This window comes from Acanthochromis polyacanthus, chromosome 5 (genome assembly GCF_021347895.1).
Source record: "Acanthochromis polyacanthus isolate Apoly-LR-REF ecotype Palm Island chromosome 5, KAUST_Apoly_ChrSc, whole genome shotgun sequence".
In the NCBI taxonomy this organism is placed as follows: domain Eukaryota; kingdom Metazoa; phylum Chordata; class Actinopteri; family Pomacentridae; genus Acanthochromis; species Acanthochromis polyacanthus.
The window spans coordinates 8,747,103-8,772,164 of NC_067117.1; the positions used below are offsets into that span (position 1 = coordinate 8,747,103).

General features: G+C 39.7%; 1 protein-coding gene across 1 annotated transcript in view; it reads right to left on the bottom strand.

Annotated features, from left to right (window-relative positions):
* The window catches only part of col2a1b (collagen, type II, alpha 1b), a 52,096-nt gene extending 27,770 nt beyond the window's left edge, over positions 1 to 24,326 (bottom strand). Inside the window, exons 1-24 of the mRNA XM_022208117.2 lie at positions 23,824 to 24,326; positions 20,134 to 20,343; positions 18,565 to 18,581; positions 18,154 to 18,186; positions 17,015 to 17,047; positions 16,678 to 16,731; positions 15,165 to 15,266; positions 14,323 to 14,400; positions 12,191 to 12,235; positions 10,909 to 10,962; positions 9,077 to 9,130; positions 7,702 to 7,755; positions 6,837 to 6,890; positions 6,696 to 6,749; positions 6,357 to 6,401; positions 6,189 to 6,242; positions 5,869 to 5,913; positions 5,638 to 5,691; positions 2,312 to 2,410; positions 1,975 to 2,019; positions 1,415 to 1,513; positions 1,132 to 1,185; positions 786 to 893; positions 595 to 648 (exon numbers count right to left, since the gene is read on the bottom strand). Of these exons, the coding sequence (XP_022063809.1) occupies positions 595 to 648; positions 786 to 893; positions 1,132 to 1,185; positions 1,415 to 1,513; positions 1,975 to 2,019; positions 2,312 to 2,410; positions 5,638 to 5,691; positions 5,869 to 5,913; positions 6,189 to 6,242; positions 6,357 to 6,401; positions 6,696 to 6,749; positions 6,837 to 6,890; positions 7,702 to 7,755; positions 9,077 to 9,130; positions 10,909 to 10,962; positions 12,191 to 12,235; positions 14,323 to 14,400; positions 15,165 to 15,266; positions 16,678 to 16,731; positions 17,015 to 17,047; positions 18,154 to 18,186; positions 18,565 to 18,581; positions 20,134 to 20,343; positions 23,824 to 23,917 (1,593 nt within the window). The 5' untranslated portion in view covers positions 23,918 to 24,326. The remainder of the gene's footprint in view (positions 1 to 594; positions 649 to 785; positions 894 to 1,131; positions 1,186 to 1,414; positions 1,514 to 1,974; positions 2,020 to 2,311; positions 2,411 to 5,637; positions 5,692 to 5,868; positions 5,914 to 6,188; positions 6,243 to 6,356; positions 6,402 to 6,695; positions 6,750 to 6,836; positions 6,891 to 7,701; positions 7,756 to 9,076; positions 9,131 to 10,908; positions 10,963 to 12,190; positions 12,236 to 14,322; positions 14,401 to 15,164; positions 15,267 to 16,677; positions 16,732 to 17,014; positions 17,048 to 18,153; positions 18,187 to 18,564; positions 18,582 to 20,133; positions 20,344 to 23,823) is intronic.
* Positions 24,327 to 25,062: the final 736 nt, after the last annotated feature.

The window sequence follows — 25,062 nt, forward strand, 5'->3', positions numbered from 1 at the left end:
TCCTCCAGGTGACTCCTTCTGGCTTTCCAGTGGTGAAATTCTTCTTTAAATACTGGAGATTAAATACACTAAAGTCTCCCATAACTATGCTGCTGTCACTAATGCTTCCTCTTTAATTACAATAATCTGAAACACATTTTCCACTAGATTAAGGAGCAGTTTGTACGCAGATTACAATTAAACTAAAAGCTTGGATCACGCAGTACAAAACCTGTCAAGTCTTTAACAAACTGAGAGACTTGTCAGTTGTGATGATGCTAGAGCCTTATATTTGATTGTATGTGAAGCTTAAGAACTCAAATTAACAAAAATTTATTTGTAGTTTATGGTGGTGTAATTTCTAATCAACGTGTCTCCTACGCTATCTGGCAGAATCGTGATTAGACAAATCAGAAATGTGTTTTTTTTTCCCCCACTGCAACAAAAATAAACATACAGCAAACAGAAATATAAATCTGTGATTACAGACACACCAGCTGCATGGCAGATTATATTTACTTAGCTCTTTTTTTCCTCTACAAGCTTAATATCTTATCCTACAGCAGAAATGAAACCTTCCCTCAGAAGCCTCAGTGTAACTGTGAACATACTCACCTTGGGGCCAGCCAGACCGTCTTGACCAGGGAAACCACGGTTACCAGGAGATCCCTAAACAGAAACACAGAGTCTGAGCTATGCTTGTAATGACAGCAACAATATCTAAGTCTCTCAACCCCATTGTGGAACTTGAGCTTATACAGAGAACTAGAAAATAAGCTGATATCCATTAATCTGACGGTACTTACTCTCTCTCCAGGAGGTCCGAGCGGTCCAGCAGCACCAGGCTCACCTCGGGGTCCTCTCTTGCCTTCTTCTCCTTGTGGACCAGGAGCTCCCTGAACACCAGCAGGTCCCTGAAAAACACATCGGTAACAGGCCATGTTAGTGCAGAAGAAAGGAACATTTTATGCAAATCTAAAAAATAAGTTAAGTTTCAAAGTTTGTATTCTTAAATCTATGTGAGGAACATTTAGGAGCATAATTTTTACAGATGTTTTTTCAGTGTCTCTCTTTTTGTTAAATGTAGTATTATATCAGTGTTTTAGTTTAGTGAAACATCAGTAGAAACAAGGCCAAGTCAACAAAACTCACAATTTCTCCTTTGGGTCCAGCCTCTCCCTTGAACCCTGGAATACCTGGGTCTCCCTAAACAGCAGCAGACATTCAGACAGATGGAAAACAGAGGGGGGACAGCAAACAGAGAGAAACATGTTGTTATTAATTTTCTAGTGCTGTTTAATTATCTGTGATATGAAATGAGCAGCAATTATCAGCCGCTAATTGGTAATAAAACGAATCTACACTGTTTCCAAGCAACACAGCTGTGATTAAAGGGGCTGTCTTTTAGATCATGAATTAACCAGTGAATACATACGGATGTTCCTTTAGGTCCGAGAGGTCCAGTTGCTCCCTGAGGCCCGGGAGGCCCACGAGGTCCAGGGAAACCAGGAGCACCAGCGATACCAGGAGCACCCTACAGAGACAGAAAGCGGACTGCTCATATGCTGATCTACCTGGATGTAGATATGGAGGGCACCAGTCATCTTATTGTAAGTGAATAATGAGTGAATCAGTAAAAATATTCTTCTTTGGCTGCTGCACACAGACGAAAAGATGCTGAACTAAAATTCTGCACAGTAGACACCTCAGTAATAACAGAGGCTACAACTACAAAATGCAACTAAAACTACCTGCATTGTGCATTAAAAAGAATTCAAGATGCAATGGAAAAATCAGCATGATTTTGTTCAAGTTCTCTAGTCAGATACAATTACAGTGTAGAGTTCTGTATTTAAAATAGAAATAGATTAGAGGTGTATGTTATGTCTACTAAAGTGGCTCTGAAACTGCTTGTGAACAAACATCACCTGTACTTCTACTGTACAACATCTAAATGGAAAATATACAGTTGGAGGATGGCAGTTTTAAACTTACAGCTGATCCTTTAGCTCCAGGAATACCATCAGTACCAGGGTTTCCCTGCAAACATCAGACACATTATAAGTAAATACACTGCAGTAAGTGGTCCTGATTCATTTGTTGTTCTGTTTTATTGGTCTAATCAACCATATCAAAATGCAGTTTAGTCAAAACAGCACTTAATGTTCTTAGACAGACAACTACAACAAGTGGAATATATAAGAAATTTAAATAAAATAATATTCCTAATAATGAAAAGACAAATGACAACAAATATTTTATTCGGATAAAAGGTTTGCTACAGTTCACCTAAAGTTTCTCTTTTTAAAGCTGTCTTTAAATCCTCACTTACAGAAGCTCCAGAGGGTCCAGGTGATCCAGGAGTACCAGACTCTCCACGGGGTCCCTGAGCTCCCTCGGGTCCACGAGCACCAGTAGGTCCAGCTTCTCCCTGATCAGCAGCACAGAGGAAAAACAAGAAGTTAAATCGATACGCAAGTAGACTTTAAGTACACATAATAACTGACAGTCACCTAAAATGAAACAGAAACCTTCTTCAGAAAACAAGCTACAGAAAAAAATAAAATTAATGCTGTTCAATGTCCTCATCTGTTAAAAACTCTGCTGTAAGTTGCCAATGGGCCTCCATGTGGACAGATATTGAGCAGATGAGCATAGTGACAAAATTATCAAGTCAAAATGCACTATAGCATTGCAAATGTGTACTCAGAGTGATGCAGTTTGCTCAAAAATAAGCTTGAAATTAGTGCACAAATAATTCTGCCTTCGAAAATATGTAAAATAAAAGTGCATGAGAAATTCAAATGTGCGCATGAGTAGGAAAAAAGAAGCTATAGGAATAAAATCTGAGGAAGTTAAAGACAGAAGTGCTTTAATAAACATGCGTGGATACAAAGTAGAAACCTGTGTGTAATACATATCTTTCCGAACAAACTTATAATTCTTGTGCAGGTTTGAAAACCTGATTTACAACTACAAACTTAAACTTTTCAAGCTCAGTCTTACAAACCATACTTTGAGCTAATAGAAAACGGCTAACAAACTTTTGCACTGTAAAAACTATATGAAATGTGGAAGAGGACATTGTGTGGTAATATTGGTAAAACAGAAAGAAAGCAGGAAAGAGATGCACTTAACATAAAGGCAAATATAGATGCAATGATGTGGAATCTAAAGAGAATAAAGAGAGAAAGTCTTTGTTCCTGAAAAACCTTTTCTTGTTTAAAAATACAGTATTATATCTGACTAATTATATATAGTATTATGTATAAATTCACTGTCGATATTGTAAATATGTAAATACCATCAATAAGAGCAGCCTAGGAGTAACTAACTTTAACATGTTGGCTCTTCTATTAATTAATAAGGTGTAATACTAATCTCAGAAGTGAGAAATTAATATGGTTCAACTAAATAAAAAATACTGTTATTTTCTAGAAATTATGAATGAATCAGATACATTATATATTGATGTGGAAACATGTCAAGAGCCATGACATCGTTGTGTGAAGGTTTAAGCGCTCGCCATTATAGCTGCTGTTGCCGGGTATAAATGATAATCTACATGCATTAGCATTAATGTAATAGTGAATTCCTGTTTTGTTGTCTTTTGTTTGTTTGCATGCCATGATGCTGATTATTTAAGTAGTAGTGAAATACTAATACTCACACAGCATGAGGTAGATTCAGACATATTTCCCAGTGGGGTGTTGCTGTTGTTTTGAATGTGATGTAACAATATACTATAAGTACATAATTCTGAATATTAGCCTTTCCCTTCTAATAGTGGCCTCACAAGCCATATATTGATTTTTCACACACATAACATACAGCTTATTTATTAATTTTTAGTTGTTTCACCTCAGAGTAGGTGATTTATGCCTTTTATTCTTTATAACACCATTATATCTGAAGTGCTGAGCTCCTGTTTTATACTTTGTAGGGCAGCTGCACTCATTGCCAACTATAGGTTTATACTTTCTGTACTGCCATCTGCTGCTAATCAATGCTTGACTGCAGAGTACAGAGTCATAAATTCTTCTTCAAAGTAAATAGGCATGTGCTGCATATCTCATTTTTCTTAGCCTGTCAGGGAAAAGTAAAATACATTTCAAGTAAGTAGTAGCAAAACATATCAACTCTGCAGAGTGAGATAGATTATTCAGATGAACATTTCTACTGCTTACTGTTTAGTCTGAAACGCATTTCTGTGGTACATCAATGAAAATACAGCTGAATGATTACAATTAACAGCATTTAGATGGACAAAATAATCAGTCTGCTATCTTCAGTGTCTCTCTAAGATGTGTTATCCCAAACTAAGTGCAGAATATTTTGCAAACCTTCTGATTAGGTCCTGGAAAGACAAATCAGAGGAACTCGGGTCAGTATTCTGAGGCACTACCTCCTTTGGTCACAAGCCAGAGATTTTACCACACTGGTAATTTGCAGCGTCATGGTGATGACGCTTTGTAAACTATGTCCACAAAGTACAATGACATAATTCTAAGTGTTTTCAAAAATAGTGATGCAGTACTGTAGATGGATTTTTTTTTTATCTTGGTAAGTCTACTGCCAGTTTTTTATTGGCTCTGAAACTAGAGTGAAAACTGGGACAAAAGGCGGAACATCTGCCTTTTTTTGTTGCTGTTATTTTATGTCAGGGAAAAAATATTCTCAGTCAATGATGGCTAGAGCTTAGAAAAATCTGTCCCACTTACATTACTTGATGTCAAGTGCACAGTTTATTCAGTCGAGGATCAGATAACTGTGTTGCTTCTGTCTTGGTGGGGTTTTATTGTGTTGGTCCTTTTAACAGTGCTCGTAAGGCTCCAGTGACAAAACTAAAAGAGGCTGCATTTCATGAACACTCAGGGAGTAAACAATCGGGTCTGATCCAAACTCAAAGTGGAAAGGTTCCTGAAGGTACAGCAGAAAAGCGTAGTATGACATTTTTAACGTCTCCCACCGTGGGACGTCTTTGGTGTATTATAAAGTCACACAAAAACACACATTCACACAGAGGAATTCTATACTGTGCTTGAATGTGACTTCATAAAATGTATAAACACACATTTTCCCATCCTGGGCCTACATTGCCTTGACTATTTCATAGGAAACTCCTGGATTTTGTAAAGAGACACTCAGGGGACTTGAAGAAGAAAGCAAACCACCAGCACAGGACCCTCGAGCACAGAGTCGAGCCTCTCTGCCATACAGGAGGAATAAATCGAATGCAAAGCAGTGAGGGGAAAAAAGAAGAAAAAGACAGTGAGGGAAGGAGAATAACACTTTCAAACTCCCCTCCTCACTGTTTTTCCACACAGATGGGAGCTCAAAGCACTTTTCAATGCAGGGCAGACTTCTCCAGTTTCACTAAAGCATTTCATCTTGTCCCTACAAAAATCCTCCCTGAGCTGGGTGCTACCGTTTTCTGAGATATGAACTTTGTGATTTGATTTAAGAAAATCTTATTCTAACTACATACAAATGGTAATTCTATTTTTGTAAAGAGAAAATCCAAAATAACTGATTGGAAGTTTATTTCGGCTTTCTAGTTTTCTCATTCAAAGGAAGACAAAGAGACATAGAAAAAGCACAACAAAGATGAAAATGAAGAAGGGATCCAGGGATTATTTAGGTAAACTTTTGACTCACCTTTGCACCAGGAGAGCCGGGGAAGCCTGGAGCTCCAGAAGGACCAACAGGGCCCTGAAAACAGGAAACAGGTGTGGAGGTTCAGACACTAATATCATACTGAAGAGGGGTGTGTGTGGAGAGGGTGAGATTGATTTCATATAGAGCATTTCTTACACTAGAATTGAATGCAAATAATGACAGTAAAAATAAAATGAAAGTGAATTTCATAATATTTAAATGTGCACTTACTGGGGGACCAGCAGGGCCGGGCAAACCGTCATTTCCACGTGCTCCCTGAAAAGAGTGAGCAATAAATTATGAGCAAAAACTGAACGACAATAGAGCAATCAGCAAACAGTACAGAGACACAATAAATAAAACACAAAATATTGTGCAGTCATTGTCCTAATTGCCCTGTTTGGTGCAATGAAGGCAACGCCTATCAGTAAATAGTATGGTAACTATAAGTCGAGCCTAAAGAGAAAGGGTCACCATCCAAGCCATCTGTTATGAATTACATGTTAAGTTTGTGTCCAATAACAGTATTTAGAGCGAAAGATGGAACCTACAGCAGCTCCACTGGGTCCAGGACGTCCTCTCTCACCAGGCAGACCGCGAGGTCCCTGCAGGCAAGAGAGAGGAGAAGAAGCTTTTAGCATTGATTTGCCATCATCATTGAGACTTGATAGTACGGCTCTTCATCTTGTCTTGTTGTTGTGATGTCCGCCAATACACACCATTGGTCCAGGAGCACCGTTCTCTCCAGGAGCACCAGCCTCGCCCTAAAAAGAAGGAAGATTTAGTTGTTGAGGCATAATTAAAGAAAGACAGGTCATTTGTATCCCTAAATGCTACTCCATCTGGCAATTCTGTAGACTTTATTGGGTGGATTACACAAGAATTGTTGTATCTAGACACTTTAAAAGTATGCCAGTGAGTTATCTTCTGCCACTTCTGCCACATCTGGTATTGCATTTTGCCATACTTTGTCTCTTTTTACTTGGGTTGCAGTCAAAACAGAGAGGCATACTGACATAAACTGTAGTGGAGTGCATTAAAGAGTCACAGTATCCTACCTTAGCACCAACAGCTCCAGTCTCTCCCTTTGCACCATCAAGACCTGAATATCCCTGAAAAAGAAAGGAAAGTTAGGAATCCAAAAATAAGAATATCCACCTAAATGGGTTGGAAATCATTTAAATAACAAACAAACTCACTCTGTGTCCCTTGATGCCGGGCAGACCAGGAGTTCCTGGGAATCCACGAGCTCCCTAAGAGACAGGAAGAGAAAAGATGTCAATATACAGCAGTGCAAAAGAAGACGAAGCTAGGAGAATAAAGATGCAAAGTCACAGGAACATATTCTCTTGATAAATGTTCCTCTTTGACAAAAGGAAACTGTTTTCTAATTTCCCAAGTTTATTTTGATAAGGGCAGTTGGTTCTCCCATGGATATTGGCCTTCAAACCACACACTGTTCTAATTATTAACTCTAGAGGACTGATTAATAACTTCATCCTTCATCTAAAACTGGTGGTGTTATTAAATTTAAAGCAGTTTCTTGATCTGATCGCTCTCTTCAAGATCTTAATATGACCTCAGTCTGTGCATTGATCCTTAATCAGCTGCAAAAGATAAGTGGCACAGCTTATACATCTATATAAAGTGAACAAAAAGTAAAACACATTTTCTTTGTTTTATTTATAGCTGGTGCATTTATGAATTGCCATTTTTTTTCAATCACTGAAATAGTTTACAGGCAATTTTTCTCAGTTTCACTCAAGCTGTGCTGTCTTCCAGTGCACACTTCACACATTCACATGTGCAGTTTTTGGTATATTTACTTACATTTTTGCGACATATATATCAAAATACTAAAATTGCAATCTGACTTCAATTAATGATTGTAGTTTGTAAGCGATTGGGAATTTTTCAGTTTGTTCACTGTCAAAAAAACACGTCTGTCTTCACATTAGTAGTACATTTTTTGTTTGACCATCAGAGTCATAGAGAGTGAGGTTCCTGTTAAGCAAGTTAACTCAATATTTCTATACAGTGAGAATAAAAGAATCGGCAGCTTACCTGAGGTCCAGAAGGTCCACGCTCGCCTGACTTGCCAGGCTTGCCAGCCTCACCCTAAAACAGAGACAGAGAGGGACAATTATGCAATGAACAGACATATTAATATAATAATATGTTGCAAGCTTTCCTTTCCTAATGTAAAAACAGAAAAAAGAAAACTATGTGCTCGATGCAGTTTCATGTAAATGCTGTTAGAATGAGCACTCCCAGTGGCCACAGTGTGTCATATCATGTCTGCTGCCATCATGTGGATAAAAGTTTGAATTACAAATTGAAGTCTACCCAGTAAAACTGTCAATCTTTTTCATTATAGTAGAAAAAAGCAATATAAATTATTTTAACATGTGCTATTCTACTTAATTGATAAGCAGAGACTCACCTCCTCACCTACATGAAATACATGGAAAATCCTAAAATCATTAAAATCCTTCTAATATCACATCATGAACTGTGCATTTAATCACAATAACAAACATCAATGTGGTGCTTTAGCAAGTAGCTACTGTCTGACTGACTGCAATGCAAAGTGTAATAAACTATAACTGCAGATTGACACGCAGCATGTAGTTGAATGATTTTGCCAAAGGTTTAAATGTGCAGTGATATCAGCAGAGAAGATGTCCCCACATGCAGAAAAGTTCCACAGACAGTAAAATGTAAAATAAGTGTGCCGCCTCTCTCCTGGAGTTTATTTCTGTATTTTCTGTGGCTGTACAGCAGTAACAGTATAAAACTGAAATGCAGACACAGCACATGTAGTTTTGCAAGACAAGCAAGATGCTGACATTGACAACTTTCAGAGCTATGGATCCAAAATGATCCAGCAGTACGTTAGGATGAGCTGACTGGAGATTGCAAGAGCCTATAACACGCAAAAGAGAAAAATATAATTTCAAACTAAGACTTTTTTTTTTATTCATCTTAAAATAAATATTAAATAATCAAATATTGTGAAGACACATGTAATATTAGTATGTTTATATTAATACTGTAGCAGAGGGAAGATTAAAAAAAGAACACAAATCCAAAGTTTGTGCATTTATTTCAGAAGATAGACCTCAGAGTAGAAGCTTCTTTAGTTTAAAAGAGAACTCAGATGGGAAATGCATCATAACGTGGTACTAATAATTGTGACAATGACAGTATTTTTGTAGGTGAAGTCACTGAACATAACAAGAAATGTTTGAGACTATCCTTGTTGTTTCACATAAAGCCAAGTTCACTATGAGATCCTGTAACTCTTTCAAACACCAAAGGCCCTGAAAATGAGCTAGAAGAGAACAATAACTAAACTCATCATGCCTCTACCTTTTCAGAGTTTAAGCTTATAAAATATGTATTTGTTGTTTTAATGAGTTGCAACAGTCACACTTACATCATCTCCAGGTTTTCCAGGAGGTCCAGAGGGGCCACGGGGACCCATGGGGCCCTGTTAGGAACAGAAAAACAAGCTAAGGTGAGACACACTCTCATTCACAACCAACAGAGGGCAACGTTACACAGTTTAAACTTTAAATGGTAATTCATGGTGACAACTTAGACTCTCTTTTTAACTTTACAATCAGTCCCGACAGAAAACAAAGAGAAACCACAGACACACATCAACACATGATTTTAATTATCCTTTGAACTGTTTACGTAACTTTGACAGTCAACGACACAAGCTGTCATTAATAATGTTGACTGATACACTCATTAAAAAAAACAGCGAGGATTCACGTTAATCAAAAATGATTTAATTGATGTTATTGTTCGGATCTGAAAGACACTAAACTCGGGTAATCAAGTTGGGCTGCTCTTTGAATAAAAATTTGAAAGAAACATTCCTAAACAACAATAACAGGATTACAGTTTGTCATTAGAGCATATTTCAATGAAAAGAGCTCCAAGTCAGCAGGATTAACTAGAAAAATTAGCTTACAAAATGTGGTGTGAATTCTTCAGTATTCTTGTCCAGAATTAAAGATTATGTCTGCCATTTAAAAAAAAAAAAATACATTTCTCACTTCATTTCTGCTTCCACATCTGTTTGTCCTGCTATTGTTTTCCATCTAAATGATCTTTCTCTCATAATCAATATATTTCCCCCTCTATTCTCTATAATCTTTGCATCATTTTGCTAGTTAAAGGCACCTTGTTGAACATTTTCGGTTCACTTGCATCTCTGACCCATTGTGATCTCAAAAGGCAAAACTATCTCTGGACTTCGCACTTGGCCAACACTGTGACTCTGCTCCAACTGTCAAGTTATTTTCTTTGAGGCAAGCTTGATTTTAATCACACATAATGATGTGCTGGCACATTTTTAAAGAGAGGGCATCTCAGAGACGTTCTGTCTGCTTATCTGAACTCCACATGAGCAGATTAACACAGCAGTGGGGAGACCTCGCTTTGTCCACCTGCTGAGGGAACGGGGAGGACGGGGAAGGGCGGGTAGAATGATTTTGGGAAGCCTGGGGAGGGGTGAGGGCTTGGGCAACGAGGAAAGAACAGAGGATTGTAAGAACAGAGAATAAAGGAAGGAATCAAATCTTCTCTGAGCTATTAGAGGGTGAGAAACTTTTTGAGGATGAATATAAAGGACCGGCAGAGGTACGACAAACACTGGAGGCTGTCAGTGAAGGGATGGGTAAAAGATGAAGGAAAACTTTTGAAAATCACAAATACACCTCTCACAAAGTAACAGACGGTCAGTTCAGCTACCTGCTTCTAGCATTACGTGCCAAGTTTCAGCCCCAGAATTTGACATTGAGAAACAGACACTCTAAAGATTTCCTGAAGAGGGTTGTTAAAGTTGAAATATAACAACTGGCTGCTCACTTGATAAATATGTAGAAGTTAGTGGTTGGAAATAAAGTTTATTTAGCATTAACAGAAATGTAAAATAGATACAAGACATTAGCAGTGACTATATTCTCCACATTGATATTTTACAATGAATTAAATATGACTGAACTATATCTGATTTATCTTATTTGCTCGCTGTACTTTAATACATTTTATTACTAATGACATTTTCATAGACGATGTCAATTCTTTAAAAAATCCAGCAGCTATGAGAACATAGCAGTTTGAAACAGACATAAAGAACAGAGGCTTATAGCAGACTAGAGTGGAGGTGAAAGAACTCTGAGAGAGACTATGGAGCATGTATTAAACCATGCATTATCAGCCATGTGAAGGGGCCGCTCACTGGGGGATACTTACAGATTGTCCGGGCTCTCCAGCCTCTCCTGGGTTGCCTTGGAAACCTTGTGGGCCCTGAGATGCAGAAAGAAGATAGAGACTGTCTGAGGAGAGTAAAACTTTTTTACAAAGTGGCAAAAAGGAGGCCAACTGAAGAAAAATAAAATGTTACGAGAGATTAAATGTTTAGCTGATTGACAGAAAATGAATCACCTACTCCAATAATCAACTTTAAAAATGTAAAAATGGCTGTTGAAGGCTATTATACTCCGGTTTCAGCTTCCGACATGTGAATAGTTTCTAGTGTTCCTTAGATTCTCTGACAGTAAGCTGTGTCTATTTGGGTTTTGTGGTGTTAGTTGATAAAACAAGTGATCTCAGTATGAGAAGTTGGGCTTTAGAATATGATGACAGACTTTTTGTGCTATTTCCTGATACTTTAGAAACCAAACAGTTAATCAAATAATCTAAGAAATTATAATTACATCTGTCTATCTATCCACCCATTATTTATACACCAATTTATCTATAATATATGCAGTGTAGACATTGTTAATGTGGTAAATGACTATTGTAGCTGGAAACGGCTGATTTTTAATGAAATATCGACATAGGGTACAGAGGAACATTTGTGTTCTAATGCTACATTGTGTTGGCTAATTGTGTTGAAAGGCTAATTAATGATTAGAAAACCCTTGTGCAGTTATGTTAGCACATGAATAAAAATGTGAGTTTTCATGGAAAACATGAAATGGCCTGGGTGACCTCAAAATTTTGAACAGTAGTGTATGTATATACTATATATATGTGTGTGTGTGTGTGTGTATATATATATATATATATATATATATAAGGACTACATTGACTTTATAATAAGCTACTGCCATTCAAAATTACACAACTTCTTCACACCAATGTGGTAAATGTGGGTGTGTGCTCAGTAGGGTGTATATGAGGTAATTGTCAGGTGTTCTACAGTGTGTCTGGGTTGTGGCACAGGAAAAAGTCCCGGAGCCTTCCGGAAAACAGCAGACGCTCGCAGTTAAAAGAGGGCCGAGGGTAAACATTTATCTGTGACTGCCTCCTTTCCTTCTTGAAGTTTGCAAAGTCAGTGGTCATTTTAAGGTTAATACTGTAATTAAATATGCTAGAAGAAGTAGACAATGCGGCACATGTACGCGGCATCAAGGATGTTACAATTAAGGGATTTAGCCGCAAGTATCCTGTCTGTGGCCAAACACAGGAACTCGTCTCCAGGTGTGCCCGGCTTGTGTGTTCTTTTGGCAGTGCAGGAGGTACTTACAGGTGATCCGGTGGGGCCAGGTGGTCCTCTGGGTCCCATAGGGCCCTGGGGGGGAAGGAAACAGACCAAACGCACAACATCAGGATAATGAACGATTAATCCCATCCTCCACCAATACACACTCCACAAACAAATAAATCACACTCGAGCACAATAATGCTTTAACATTTTTCAGTTCTGTGTAAGAGTGTTAAAGAGAAAACCTGCACTTTCATCCACTTGAGTTTAGTCCGAAGCTATAAAAACGTATCACCTGCTTTGCCCCAAAGCAACATAATACTCAACAGCTCTACTTGTCAAAACCATAAATCGTTTGAAATTCCTCAGTGGCATTTAGATTTTCTCTTCCTTTCTATTCGTCTTTTGCCTTCTTTTCCCCCCACCCTTCATATTTGCTCAGCTATTTCTCCCACCTGCTGTGTGTTTCTGTAGTTCAAAGGTCATCAGGTGTAGAGTTGTTCTCTTAAGAGGAAACACTGAACTCTACATGACTTGCTACACCACAAGACAAAAACAAAATAGTGCTGAACTCTTTTTGTTTCGAGAACTTTTTCATTGAAAATATGTGACTTTTTGGACATTAACTCAAAAGGTGAGGGCTGTTCAAGGGCAAACTCTCAGACTGAATCTTAATCTTCTCTGTGATCGCCTCTGGCCGAGTCATGCGCCAAAGTAATTTCTACTTCAACTTCATGCATCAACGATCAACAAGAGGAAATCACATTTTGTGGAAGTGATGAGCCAAATCCCTATTCCTTTCTTCCAGACTCACAGACACACATACAGAGAAAATCAGCTATTTAAGGAAAGATGGGCTGCAGGGAGTTGATGTCAATAAAGTTTCCACGACTCCTCTTCAAAAAGAAATGTCCTCGATTCGGCTTATTTGTGACAGCTGTTCTCCTGGATAAAAAACATATTCCTTTCAGCAGTCTCACTTTCACGAACCTTCATTGAAAAAAAATCTGGGATCGATGCCAAAGAAAATGTCGCAGCACGGCACAGTGGTCCTCAGAATCGAATGAAAGTCACCATTCAGTAAAGGTGGGATGCCTTCACCACAGTGGGTAGAAACATATCAATGGGGCTCTATATCTTCAGAGCATTAGAATGTGTGTTTGTAGGTGCAGGATATAAGCTGGGGCACAAAGTGTATAAGGGGTTATATGCTTGACTTGTGATTTAACATCAGTCCAGTTTGTTCTTTCACTGCTCTCTCCTCCAGCAGACTGGCAACTGCCAAAGTCAACGTGGGCTGGCTTCAAAAGGGCCCAGTACTGTGGTGAGCTCACAGACAGACATGTGGTAGGACAGTCAGTAGGAGGCTGATTCTAACTGTGGGGATCTGATCAACTCCAGTCGCCCCCTCCTCTCTCCTCTCTCCTCTCCTGGCGTCTCAAACCTCTGGTGGGGCTGAGACACTGCCAAGCTGCTCTGTGGCTCTCGAAACCAAAATAGCTCCCAGAGCGCTCTCCACTCCATCGCAGGAAGGCTTCCATGCCAGCCAACCCATGGCAGCAGCGGTTTTTCATGAGCTTGAAACATAATGACGATCGATGGCTGTTTCCTCAGTTTATAAAATTACCGCTCTTTACTCCGTGTGAGGTGTTTATTTTCCATCAAGCCTGAGAGTGCTGCAGTGTCGTTCCTCCAGCACTGGGGAAAGTGCACACTTTATCTCCTAATTTTATCCCAAAACCCTTAACGGAAAACTGTGAAAATACACAGCTGATACTATGTATTACTGACTGTGTCTTGAAGCAGGTCTTCTTCATTGCTTCTTGCAGTCTTTGAAGAGTTTCAATCCTACATCGATATCTAATTCCTGATTAGGACTGATGTTACTGTTTTCATCTCATAACTTTCATATATCTAGTTGATGTAGTGAAGGTGGTGAAGTCCATCCATAATAGTTAAAGTTCAAGATCAGCTACCAAAAATGCCACTGCAGAGATGTAGAGCAGATGCTGTCTGATGCAGATCTTTAACCCAGGTCTTCAGCTGGAAGAAGTCTTTAAGCCTCTCTGTGATCTTTGCCTTGTTTCCAAAACTGTAGCATCTTTGCAGATTAAACGTGGCCGACTGTAAAAAGAACACAGGGGTGGCAGCAGCTCTCATCATCACTTGCTCACCATTGGTCCTTGCATCACGCCCATCTGTGCGCCGCCTGCCTTCTCGTCGAAACCACCAGCCATCTGAGCAGCAAAGTTCTGCAAAAGGCAAAAGACAAAACATCATTCGCACTTACATGATAAAAAAAAGGGTTGTCTTCTGTACTTTTGTAACATTTTAGTGAAATTAAGGCTTTGAGGTCATCTGCTGCACTGTCAAACTCTCCCACTGACTGCTGGGTTAAGCGTTTAGTTGGAGTCGACTGACAAATGTATGACAGGCCAAAAAAAAATTCAAATTGCAAACCGAGCTTTGGCTGTTGCAAACTAAGTATTTATCTTGGAAGGCAAATGTGGTGTCATTGAATTGTAGAGTTTGGAGGATGCTGTGTCACTTTGGCAGGAGAGACAGTCCACTTTTAATAGATTGTCTGCAGCAGAGCTTATTATGCGACTCCTGATGCAGACAGAGGAGAGACAGAGGGCATGTGAACACTTTTGACAAAGACTATGTGCCCCCCACACAGAAAAAGCTCCTTCCCTTCCCCTCCCACACTACCTCTTGCCTTTCCACCTCCCCTCCCTTTCCCCCAGCCCACCTCCTCCCTTCTTTCTCCCTACAAAGAATGAGAGGCATTCGATCTATTCTTTCTCTCTGCATCCACTCACTCTTGTCTTTCTGCTTGCTTCCAAAAGCCAGAAATTTCCCACATCTTTTGTGCCGTGGGATTCTTTCTTTGCTCCATTTCACCCCTCCTTCTGATTCCTCCAACCAGTCAAAGTGAGACCATTCTTGGTCCTGTCAGCTCAGACGACTGCAGTGAATGGTCTCCCACCACCCCTGCTAGTCTTGGGATACTTACTCCACCAAGGCCAGGGGGTCCATTAGGTCCTGGAGGTCCAGGGGGTCCAGGGTTTCCAGGGGTGCCAGGCTCACCATCTCTGCCGCGGGGACCAGAACTTCCCTGAAATGACATATAAAGTTAAAATCAATTCAAAAATCTATAAAAAAAGACAAGACCATGGTCTAAGCATGGTTCATAATGAGTACATGTCCTTTGAAAGGACTAATAGCGAATGTTTAATTATAGGGAGCAACTAACAGTTATTTTCATTATTTATAATCCTTCAGATAATATTCTTTATTTTATTCATCTCTTGGTTTACAAAATGTCTCAAATGACTTTTTTGTCCAATCAACAATTTATACTTAAAATATATTCAAATTTAAAAGTTAATCAAAGAATATTTCTGTTGATAAGCAGATATTTTTGCATCTGCATTGTGTTGAATAGCTACTTTGGATAACCTATTTTGTTGTGTCTTCATTGCTAAATCAGCTACAAATACCTTGCTACAACAGTTTCCTAAGCATGTGTAAGTGCAGAAAATACAGCTGAACATTTATTAATTATAGGCCTGCTGTATGTGCCAGTATTTGAGCTTAGGAGCACTTTGGATAAATCATTTCCCAGTTACTGGCAGACGAAACACCACAGGACAGCATTAGTCAGATACTGCTGACAGAAGTCTGCTGCTCAGTTGAGCTTTCTCCAAACTGTACTGACAGTTTACATGAGAGAACTTGACTACACCTCACCTGCTGCTATCAAAATATCATCCATAACAACCAATGTATGTCCTACTGAACTGAAAAACATCTAAAACTTTTTTAAAAGTGTAAAGAATACTCACACTGTGGCTAAATACACTATTCAAACCAAACTATATAATTTTGTTTTACAGGTTTAAGTGTGTGCAGATGATTTATCAGGCCAAATTAGGCTACCAGACATACCTCTGAGCATGTAGTGACAAACTACCCTGCAAGAGAATCCCAAACAGAGAATGCGCTCAACACCTATAGCGCTGCTTAACTTCTGCTAGCCAAAATTCAGTCCACCTTGTGCTTAAATCTACATAAACAAGCTGACTACACGACATAAACTCCTCGCCTGCAGCCATTATCACATCCAAGTGTTGTTACATTAATGAGATGATCAAAGCTCGACGAGTGCGGCGATGCTCATTTCCCACACCGACTGACTGTGAGGCCCCTGAGAGAAGCTGAGGTTTACATTATGAGTCTCCGACAGCCTCACATCTGTTAAACAACCCAGACCACACAGCCTAATGGAAATGACACATGACTACTTAGACTGAGCTGCTCAATGAAAGGCCACCATTCTGCAAACCTGCAAGCTATAACAGATCCCCCCCAACCCACCCTCCTAGACCTAAAGCTACTGGATTCGATAGGACATACTGTGTGTCTTCTTAAGGGAGGGTCTCGTTCTTTTAGCAACAGGGTGAGAAAATCCAAAGTTTTGTCGGGAGGTTGATTTTTTTTTTCTTACTTTTACATGTCAAACTGACCTTCTCTCCTTTGTCTCCTCTTGCTCCACGGGGTCCTTGCTCTCCTGGTGGGCCCTGGGTGAACAGGAGATGGGGAAGCAGTCAGCACCTTCAGGTGTTACCTGAGTTCATGTGAGCTAAGGAAACAGCTGTAGCTTTTGTAACTCTGCTACTGTTATGTCAGATCACTTTCCATTTCGTGTCCCAGAGAGTGGAAATTAAATTTAGTATCTATATGGTTACTCAAACTCTTTCTAGTGTGAAAAAAATGATGAACAGTGCAAACTCTCAACACACTGCAAGCTATATAAGCCCTGCAAGAGAAGTAATTATGTAAAATGCAGAAATAGGTGCATACCATTGGGCCAGCTGGTCCTCTTGGTCCTACAACCTGGTTAAGCACAAGGAAAGAAAACAAGCAATGTCAATTATCTTGCATAGAACACTATCTTTAATCTGGAGGCCCTCTACTAATGCTGACATGTACCAGATGTATTTGCGCATGAGAGGTTTAGGGAAACATTATCTCGCTCCCATCAGAGCAGACTTGTTAATTGCTAATCTCTCCGGGCGAAGCATTATAAGAAACATACAATAAACAATGCCTTCTTATTTCCTGCAATGAACTTGTATTCCCTCGGAGGGGTAAAGCATTTCCAGGTGCAGCAGCAGCAGCAGCAGCAGGGAATTTACTCCTTTTCTCTCTCTTTAACCCTCAGAATCTCCAATGGCCCATGACGATCTTTATGGAGGATTGTATGGAGTCCTTATTGTGCTTGGCCGTCTTCCTGACCGGGTGGGTTAGCAGGTCTCTCTCGTCTTTCTCGCTTTCTTAGTCCTTCTCTCTTTTAAAAGCTTCAGTTGTTTCATAATGCAAACTAAAGCTTCCTACACACATCCCCAGCCAGGGATGACATGCTACAGAAACAACAGTGGTGGAATGTAACTCGGAACATTAACTCAAGGACTGTACACTAGAACAGATTTGAGGTACTTGTACTTCAATATTTCCATGTTATGCACCTGTGCTTTTAATGCACTACATTCCAGAGGGAAATATGCTTTCTCCTTTTGACCATTTGACATTTGAAAGCTTATTAATGTCCCTTCAAATTAAGATTTTACAAACAGAAAATCATTTTTGCAAATAATTGCATATGACAAACTGGACAGATTGGACTGTCCAACAGTACATAAAGTAATTAAATTAGCAGAAAAATGCTAATTACACAAAACTGCATCAGTGATAATTTAATAATAATACGTGTAACACTCAGAATGGCCAGTTTTGTGTTTCTCAAGTGACATTTTCAATGTAGAACTTTTACTTGAATACTTCTTCCTGCACAGGCTACCAATAAAAATGGTAAATGATTTATGTGTGGCTGAAAAAGATCTCTGACCCCTAATATTTAACTAACAACAACAAACTAACAAGCGTTTCCTTGTGAAAATAACAGTAAGTTGTATTTCTAGTGCTGTGTGGTGTCAACTTACATCTGTAATGTCTCCGGGTTCGCCCTTCTGACCCTGATAAAGGAAAAATAGAGCATAAAAACAGCAATTAAGATGAGGGCTAAGAAAACATTTTTTTATTCCCTGTCTTTGCTCAACCATATTTTGAACAGCTGCCCCTAAGACACCATTTTTCATGGAAAATTTGCAGTTTTATCAGGGAACTGGTCACATTACAAAATATCCCCTGCAGTACCATTGGGCACTCAAATATGAGAAGCAGTGTGAACAGGAAATAACTATCATCCATCTGGAAAAACTCTTCAAAGTCTCATCTAAATCCATAGACTGCAGAGCCCTACTGCAGCCCTGATAGGAGTCTGGGAGTGATACAGTTGTAATTGTAATTGCACACACACATCCTCAGACAGATAGACTCGGGGAATGTCTCACCTTAGCTCCAGGTACTCCTGTTTTGTGTTCCACCAGGGTAAAAGGGGAAAAACAGATCACAGTTAGTGAAGAGATTACACAGAAACAATCCATGTGGGTTATACAGTATTTCCCAGAAGTCAAGAATGTCTATTTGTGCTGGAAGCCAATTGTTCTCTCCTAAATTCAGCTACCCTGAAGACCACCACCGAATCATCTTTTTGGTACACAGAAAGCCCATTAGGATTGACAAAGTGCTGGTTGACTCGCCATCTCACAGTAAGAGCTCAGAGGAAAAGCATAGCAGCTGCAGTTAAAAGGGAAATGGCAGAAAGCAAAGAAATTGGAATTGCAAAGTACATATTTCTATTGAAACACTAAATCTTATGTGCTGTAGGCCAGGACTTTCAAAAAGTATTTTAGGCTTATTATTTCTCTTCTGCAGCTTAAAAGCAGCTATACTTTTAGCAATGTTAAAGTAGCAATGTTGCAGTTTTAAGGTATTTTTAGGTAGGGCTGGGATATAGTATGACTATGTATATTATTAGTCAACCAGGTTGTGCAAAATAATCCCTTTTAACACTGTATTTAACAACACATTTTTTTTCACTGAACAGAATAAGCCACACTTCTCAAATGTTAAATGTTGTCTAAATACAAGTGCTTGTACAAGGAATTTATCCCTTTAAAATAGCACAGAGTTGGCAAAATCTAATTTAAATCAGGAACTATCAAAATTAACATTACAAATCTGTCAGATGTGCCTTGGAATTATAGAATTTGGTGGTTTTTGACAGTCGGTAGTCTGGATCCATGTCAGGCAGCACTAAGTTTAGATAGCCAGCCCTGTTTTTATGCAGCTGATAACTTTAAATTATTGTATATGCGATACATACGTCTTACTAAGCACTTCATTTTGTTTTGAAATGAAAGATAAATACATTATAAAGCATTTTAATCCATAGGCATGCATTGCCAAACAGTGACACTTCCGATTTCGTCAATGCTCCTCAGTTGACTTTATGTATATTTACAAAGCTGAACCAACTGTGTTTGGACTTTGGGGTCACTGTTTATCAGGAAGCAGGGGCACTTAAATGTGTCACATAGCTCCTTCAAACAGCCTGAACTCTCTCTGTAGTGTCACGGTATTTTCTTGCCATCAGATCTGCAGAAATCCACAGAGAGGATATAGAGTAGAAATGTGAGGCCGTGTCTGCTTGACTGAGGTATTTCCTTAATGACTCCCACATGTTTTCATGATACTCAGAGAAGGAGAGAGTATTCAAACAAGATGGGGCCAAGGTGAGCCAGCTATGGAAAAATGACGGTGAGGTAGCATTTCACCGAAATCTTGTCAGATGTGTCACTGTTGTTATTTCTTATCATTTGTTTGCTTTGGGGATAGAAAACTGTATCCAAATCAAAGGCTGACACACACTATAAGCCTGATTAATACATTAAAGGGACAGAAGAGCAACTGGCCAACCTTTGATTATACCAAAATGTGTTATTTTCTCCCCAAAGTAAACAATATGATCCTGTACGGTAATTTATTTATGAGAAGGTGTGAGATAAATAAATTACAACCAATGGGTGGAGACTGGTCAGCAGCGCAGATGGGGCAACACTCTCCGAATGGGATTTCAGGTTTGGGGCAGTCTTTTAGCTCCTCGCAGACAATTTCATCACACAGGACGGTTCCAGTGTCACACACACAGATGCGACAAGGCTCTGGTTTCCATACGTCCTTGTCGCTATAACGCTGTCCATCTTGTAAACAGCTAAAAGCATCCTCCTCTGTGTGTGAGACCACAGTCAGGGACACAGAGAGGTACAGGCAGTAGAGGGGAAAAGGAGATTATGCATCAGATTTGAAAAACAGTCTCTGTAATGTGTAACTCACAGACAACAACTTGCATTTACTGTGAATTATTACATGTCTTTAAGATATGAAGCAGATCATAAATTGAAGTTCAGTTGAGCTGCGAAACACACATGAAGTACAAAGTGGTGATACAAAAACATGGTGCACACAGCACATGTCGAAACATAAAATTAAGCCAAAAAAAGGCTTTCTTGCTTGATACCTCACTGAGATGACTTATATAGACTATTTTTGACTCAGATTGACAGATTCTTACCAACAGAGTTAGCCAAGACACCTGTCTCTTTACCGGTAATAACTGTTGATAACTGATAGTGCTGATCTGTTCTTATCAACACATTTTTTACAAATCAAACCATTTTGTCAAGAACTAAGGCCATGCAGCATTTTCTTTAAGAGTGCAACGAACAGAGTACATTATCAGTTATTCTACTAATGATTTTCTTGATTGATTATTAAAGTTTTCATTTTTTCCCCCTGTAAAAGTCAATTTATTTATATATTTTACTATCATATACAACAGGTACAAAGTGCTCATATTTGACAGGCTGCATGAGTGAAGTTGTTTGAAAACTGTCAACAATATTTTATTGATTACCAGAATAGCAGTCGATTCCATTTTGGTCAACTAGCAGATTAATTGACTAATTGATGCATCTCTTGTTAATGAAAACTGCAACATCCCCTGTTCGAGTCCAGCTGTTGCACATTCATTGCTTGTTACATTTAAAAATAGCCATCACTAGGTCTGGTAATTGACTTGACACATGCAACCTCTCAGCTCACCACAAGGTGGCAGTGTGGCATCAGAGAATCACAGTGAACCTGAGGAAGACTTGCAGGAAACCTCCAAGAACTTCACAGGAGCTGGAGACCATGTGGCTGAATTCCTCGAGAACTTAAATATAGGGGCTAGTTTACATCGCAGGAGGAACTCTAATTGACTGCAAAAGGGAGACAGACTTTGCATTCAGTAAGTTGAAATCTTACTTTTTTTCCCTCCTGGACCACAGCTTGGCAAAGAGAGCACAGGGGAACGTGATGGAGGTGGAGCATGTTTTAATACAGCTACTGTACATGACCTTAATGACACCCACTCAAAGTAATTTGACATTAGACATTGGTGATTACCAATATTTTCATTAATTTTACAGTCTGGCGACTTTCTTAGTCGTCAACAGCGGGACCAACACCTGCTGAAAGAAATGCTCTGATTGGAGTCACTGAACCTGTGCTGATGGGTGAAAGTGGTTGCTGCACCAAAAGAAAGGCCTCAGGGTGCAGACTGCTGAAAGGGTGAGAGGAGAAGGAGCAAGTACAGTAGCTATATTTACCTTTGAGAGCTGCTTAAGTCTAGGTAACCTGACGGACCTCAGCAGCAATGAATGAGGTCTTTCTGGAAAGGGACAGAGTGGGCAATTCACAAACTATTGCCTTGTATAAACATGGGGCACATTTTAAACCCCATCTGGAAGCCATAGCTCTGTCAGATGCCAGTTCAAGCATGCCAGGGAGAAAAAAAAAGCTTTCATGCACATACCTTGTGGATTTGACATTTAGTTTTACAGGGTTGCATGTGCTATCAAAGGCCTGCACCTGTCCTTTCACTGGCTCGAATATGAAAGATTCTCCTGATATGGGATTTCTGAAACAAGGGCTCCTCTATCTGCTGGAGAACTGATAGAAAGCTGGTTTTTCGTCACTGAGGATAATTTGCAAGTCTCCTCTCCCATGTGTTGGCAGCCACACTGTTTTCCATGGGAGTGAAGTGAACAATGAAAATTGTAAAGTGAACCCAGGTGTACTTCGAAGTCATTAGAGTCAACTCTGTTTACACTTTTTTGTAGCTGTTAGGCCTTGATCCTGCTTCTACTTGTGTCTGATTAGTTTAATGTTGTCTACATGAACAGTCAGTCAGTGGCCTCAGAGTTTAAAGACCTGATCTTTCCCCATCTTTCCCCTGTGAAGGACCTGTCCTGTGCTGAGGTCACAATCGGACCTCTTTACCGTTTTAGTGTCTCCCCCAAAAGAAAATTCTGCCTACAGTTAGAAAAGAAGGGCCTGCATTATATCCAGGGACCAACGTCTCTGAAAGAGTAACCCGAGACTGGCAACTGCTTTGGCATGACTATTCCCCCCTCCTTTTCCCCTTTATTCTTGGAACATAAACCTATTCTTTGCTTTAAACGGTTAGTGAGCTTCATTTGTTGTATAGTGAGAAAACTGCACGTCTTAGATTTGTAATAATAAAATCTCTCTCATATTTTTCCAGTCACCTCTCTCTTGCACCCTGGCTCTGTCTCTCTCTGGGCTGACTGTCACAGCTTATGGGTAATCTTTTAAGCAGATGGAAACCCTGAAATCATATGGAACATTATTTCTGGCCCCAAATCTGCTGGCGCACCTTCACTCTCTAATGTCTCTTGTGGATACTAAAATCAATAACACTGATGGATAATTCCGCTCCAGTTTAATTTAAAAAAGAGAGAAAGTGAAAAGTCTGCAGGTAGGAGGAATAATGTAAGGTCTGATTGAATTCTATTGGAAAGGATATCAAAATAAAAACCCTTTTGAATGGAAAGTTTAGTTATTAGACCACCTTTCCGCCTCAACAAGCCAGGATTCGCCTGGATGCCCTCTGACAGCAATGGAATGTGAACATTTTTTCACCAAAGGCCCTTGAGCCTGACCACCTTTCACTTTTTACCCATCCCCTCCCCCTCGCACCCCTATATTAAGTGAATCTGCAGTTAAAAGGAGAGTCTGTCAAGGCCCCTAAAGCACCCACAGGTGTCAGGCCGTTCAACCTGAAGAAAGAAGGGGGAGGTAAAGCACTCAGCTGAGTTCAGTGCAGAGTAGCAAAATCCCCTTATTATGATTTTGAGTTTTTAAACTATAGATGAGCGATAACTTACAAGAAAACTAAAAGATATTGCTGATAACAAGGCAAAGTAAATAAAGAATAACTCCACAGAAGCAAATAATCAAACAACTCCAGCTTTTGTGCGCGTTATTTCGCGTAAACGTCCCTCTCCATCCATTTCATCACCCTTACGCACGCCGTAACTCTGATATAACTGAGTTTTTAATCACACCTTGCAAATACAGACGTATCAGAATTCTTGCCAGACACAAAGTCTATAACTATCATCACTCATTTAACTTTTTGCGCAACAGAGCATCCAAACAATCGGGAACTTTCTGTGCGTAAAAGTTGCGAGCCAAATTACTCCAAGCACCACACCAAGCTCAAAGGTATTTAAAACTCGGATCTTGTGCACTAAGATAACATATTTCAGAATAATCTGACAAGGAGAAGAATCTCTGATCTCTGTTTGCACTTTTCGATAAAGTTTGAGCTTCTTCGTCAGAGAAATAGAAGTGTCACTTACGGTCGTCCTCCTCCTGACATCTCACAACGGCTAATAGACAAACTTGGGTTGCTACAAGTAGCAGTACAGTCCTGGAATCCATAAAGCTGAACATGTCTAAATATTAGACATGCAGGGCCCTTGGAGGAGAAAGAAGGGTGCGAAGGGAGCAGAAGCTTCTCTCAGGATTTAGTGTTTGTGTCCCCAGTTACAAAAAGCCGGACCATTCGACATTCACCCTTCCCAAAAAAAAAGAAAAAAAGAAAAAAAAACTATGGGAGAATCCAGTGGCAGGACCCGGACCTGCAGCAGAAACGCAGCACCGACCGCTTCAGGCCAGACGCTCTAGTTTTATGTCCCCGTTGCCTTCAATGAATCTTCGTATATTTCCAAATATCAGTCCGGCCCCTTACCCCCTGTCAGGCTGAAATCTGAGCTCCGTTTCCCTCCCATTTTGTCTCCCAGGTTCCATTATTCCAGTCCCAGACCACTCCTTTCCCCACGTGCTGAACGGAACCCAAAAAAAGCGTGAAAACTTTTTTTCCTCCATAAGTTTGGTGCCTTCCTCCTCCTCCTCCTCCTCCTCCTCCTCCTCTCTCCAGCGTCTTGTTCATCGAAAGCATAGCGATGTCAGAATCACTTCGTTACGCTTCCTGAAGGCGCCTCTTCTTTATTTTGTCTTGTAGCCTCGGTTTTGTGACGTGGAGGATAAATAACTCATAAATCCTGTGAGTTGCCCTGAAATACCTGACACTGTAACGTTTTTCAAAGGTACGTAACAGCTGATGCCACATGAACAACATAAAAACACATTTAAAAAAGGGGGCCGTGAGTACCACAGAGACACCTTCAGTTACTATCAAGATGAGCCTTTAGAACAGGGACAAAAAAATGACCCAAAAAAAAAAAACAGCCTGAAGCAAAATAAAAACATTTTAAATCAACTGACTACAGCTTACTCTCTGTAATATTAAATATTTATTAGGGTAAGACTGAGAGTCATGGTCATGCACCACAGCAACACATGAGGCCTCTAAGATCAGCCTTTATGTCCTGTGATAGGCGTATATTAATGACAATGCAAAATGTTTATGAATCCATTTTGGGGGTTATTGGCTCATGTGATTACTGTACATTTGGTCAGATTTGTGAAAACTGAATTACTGTTACTGTAAGGTGTGCATCTATTAACATGTGGTCAAACTAAACTGGTACATATACTTCCTGCTCGGAAGCGGTTTATTGCCAAGTATTACTTGT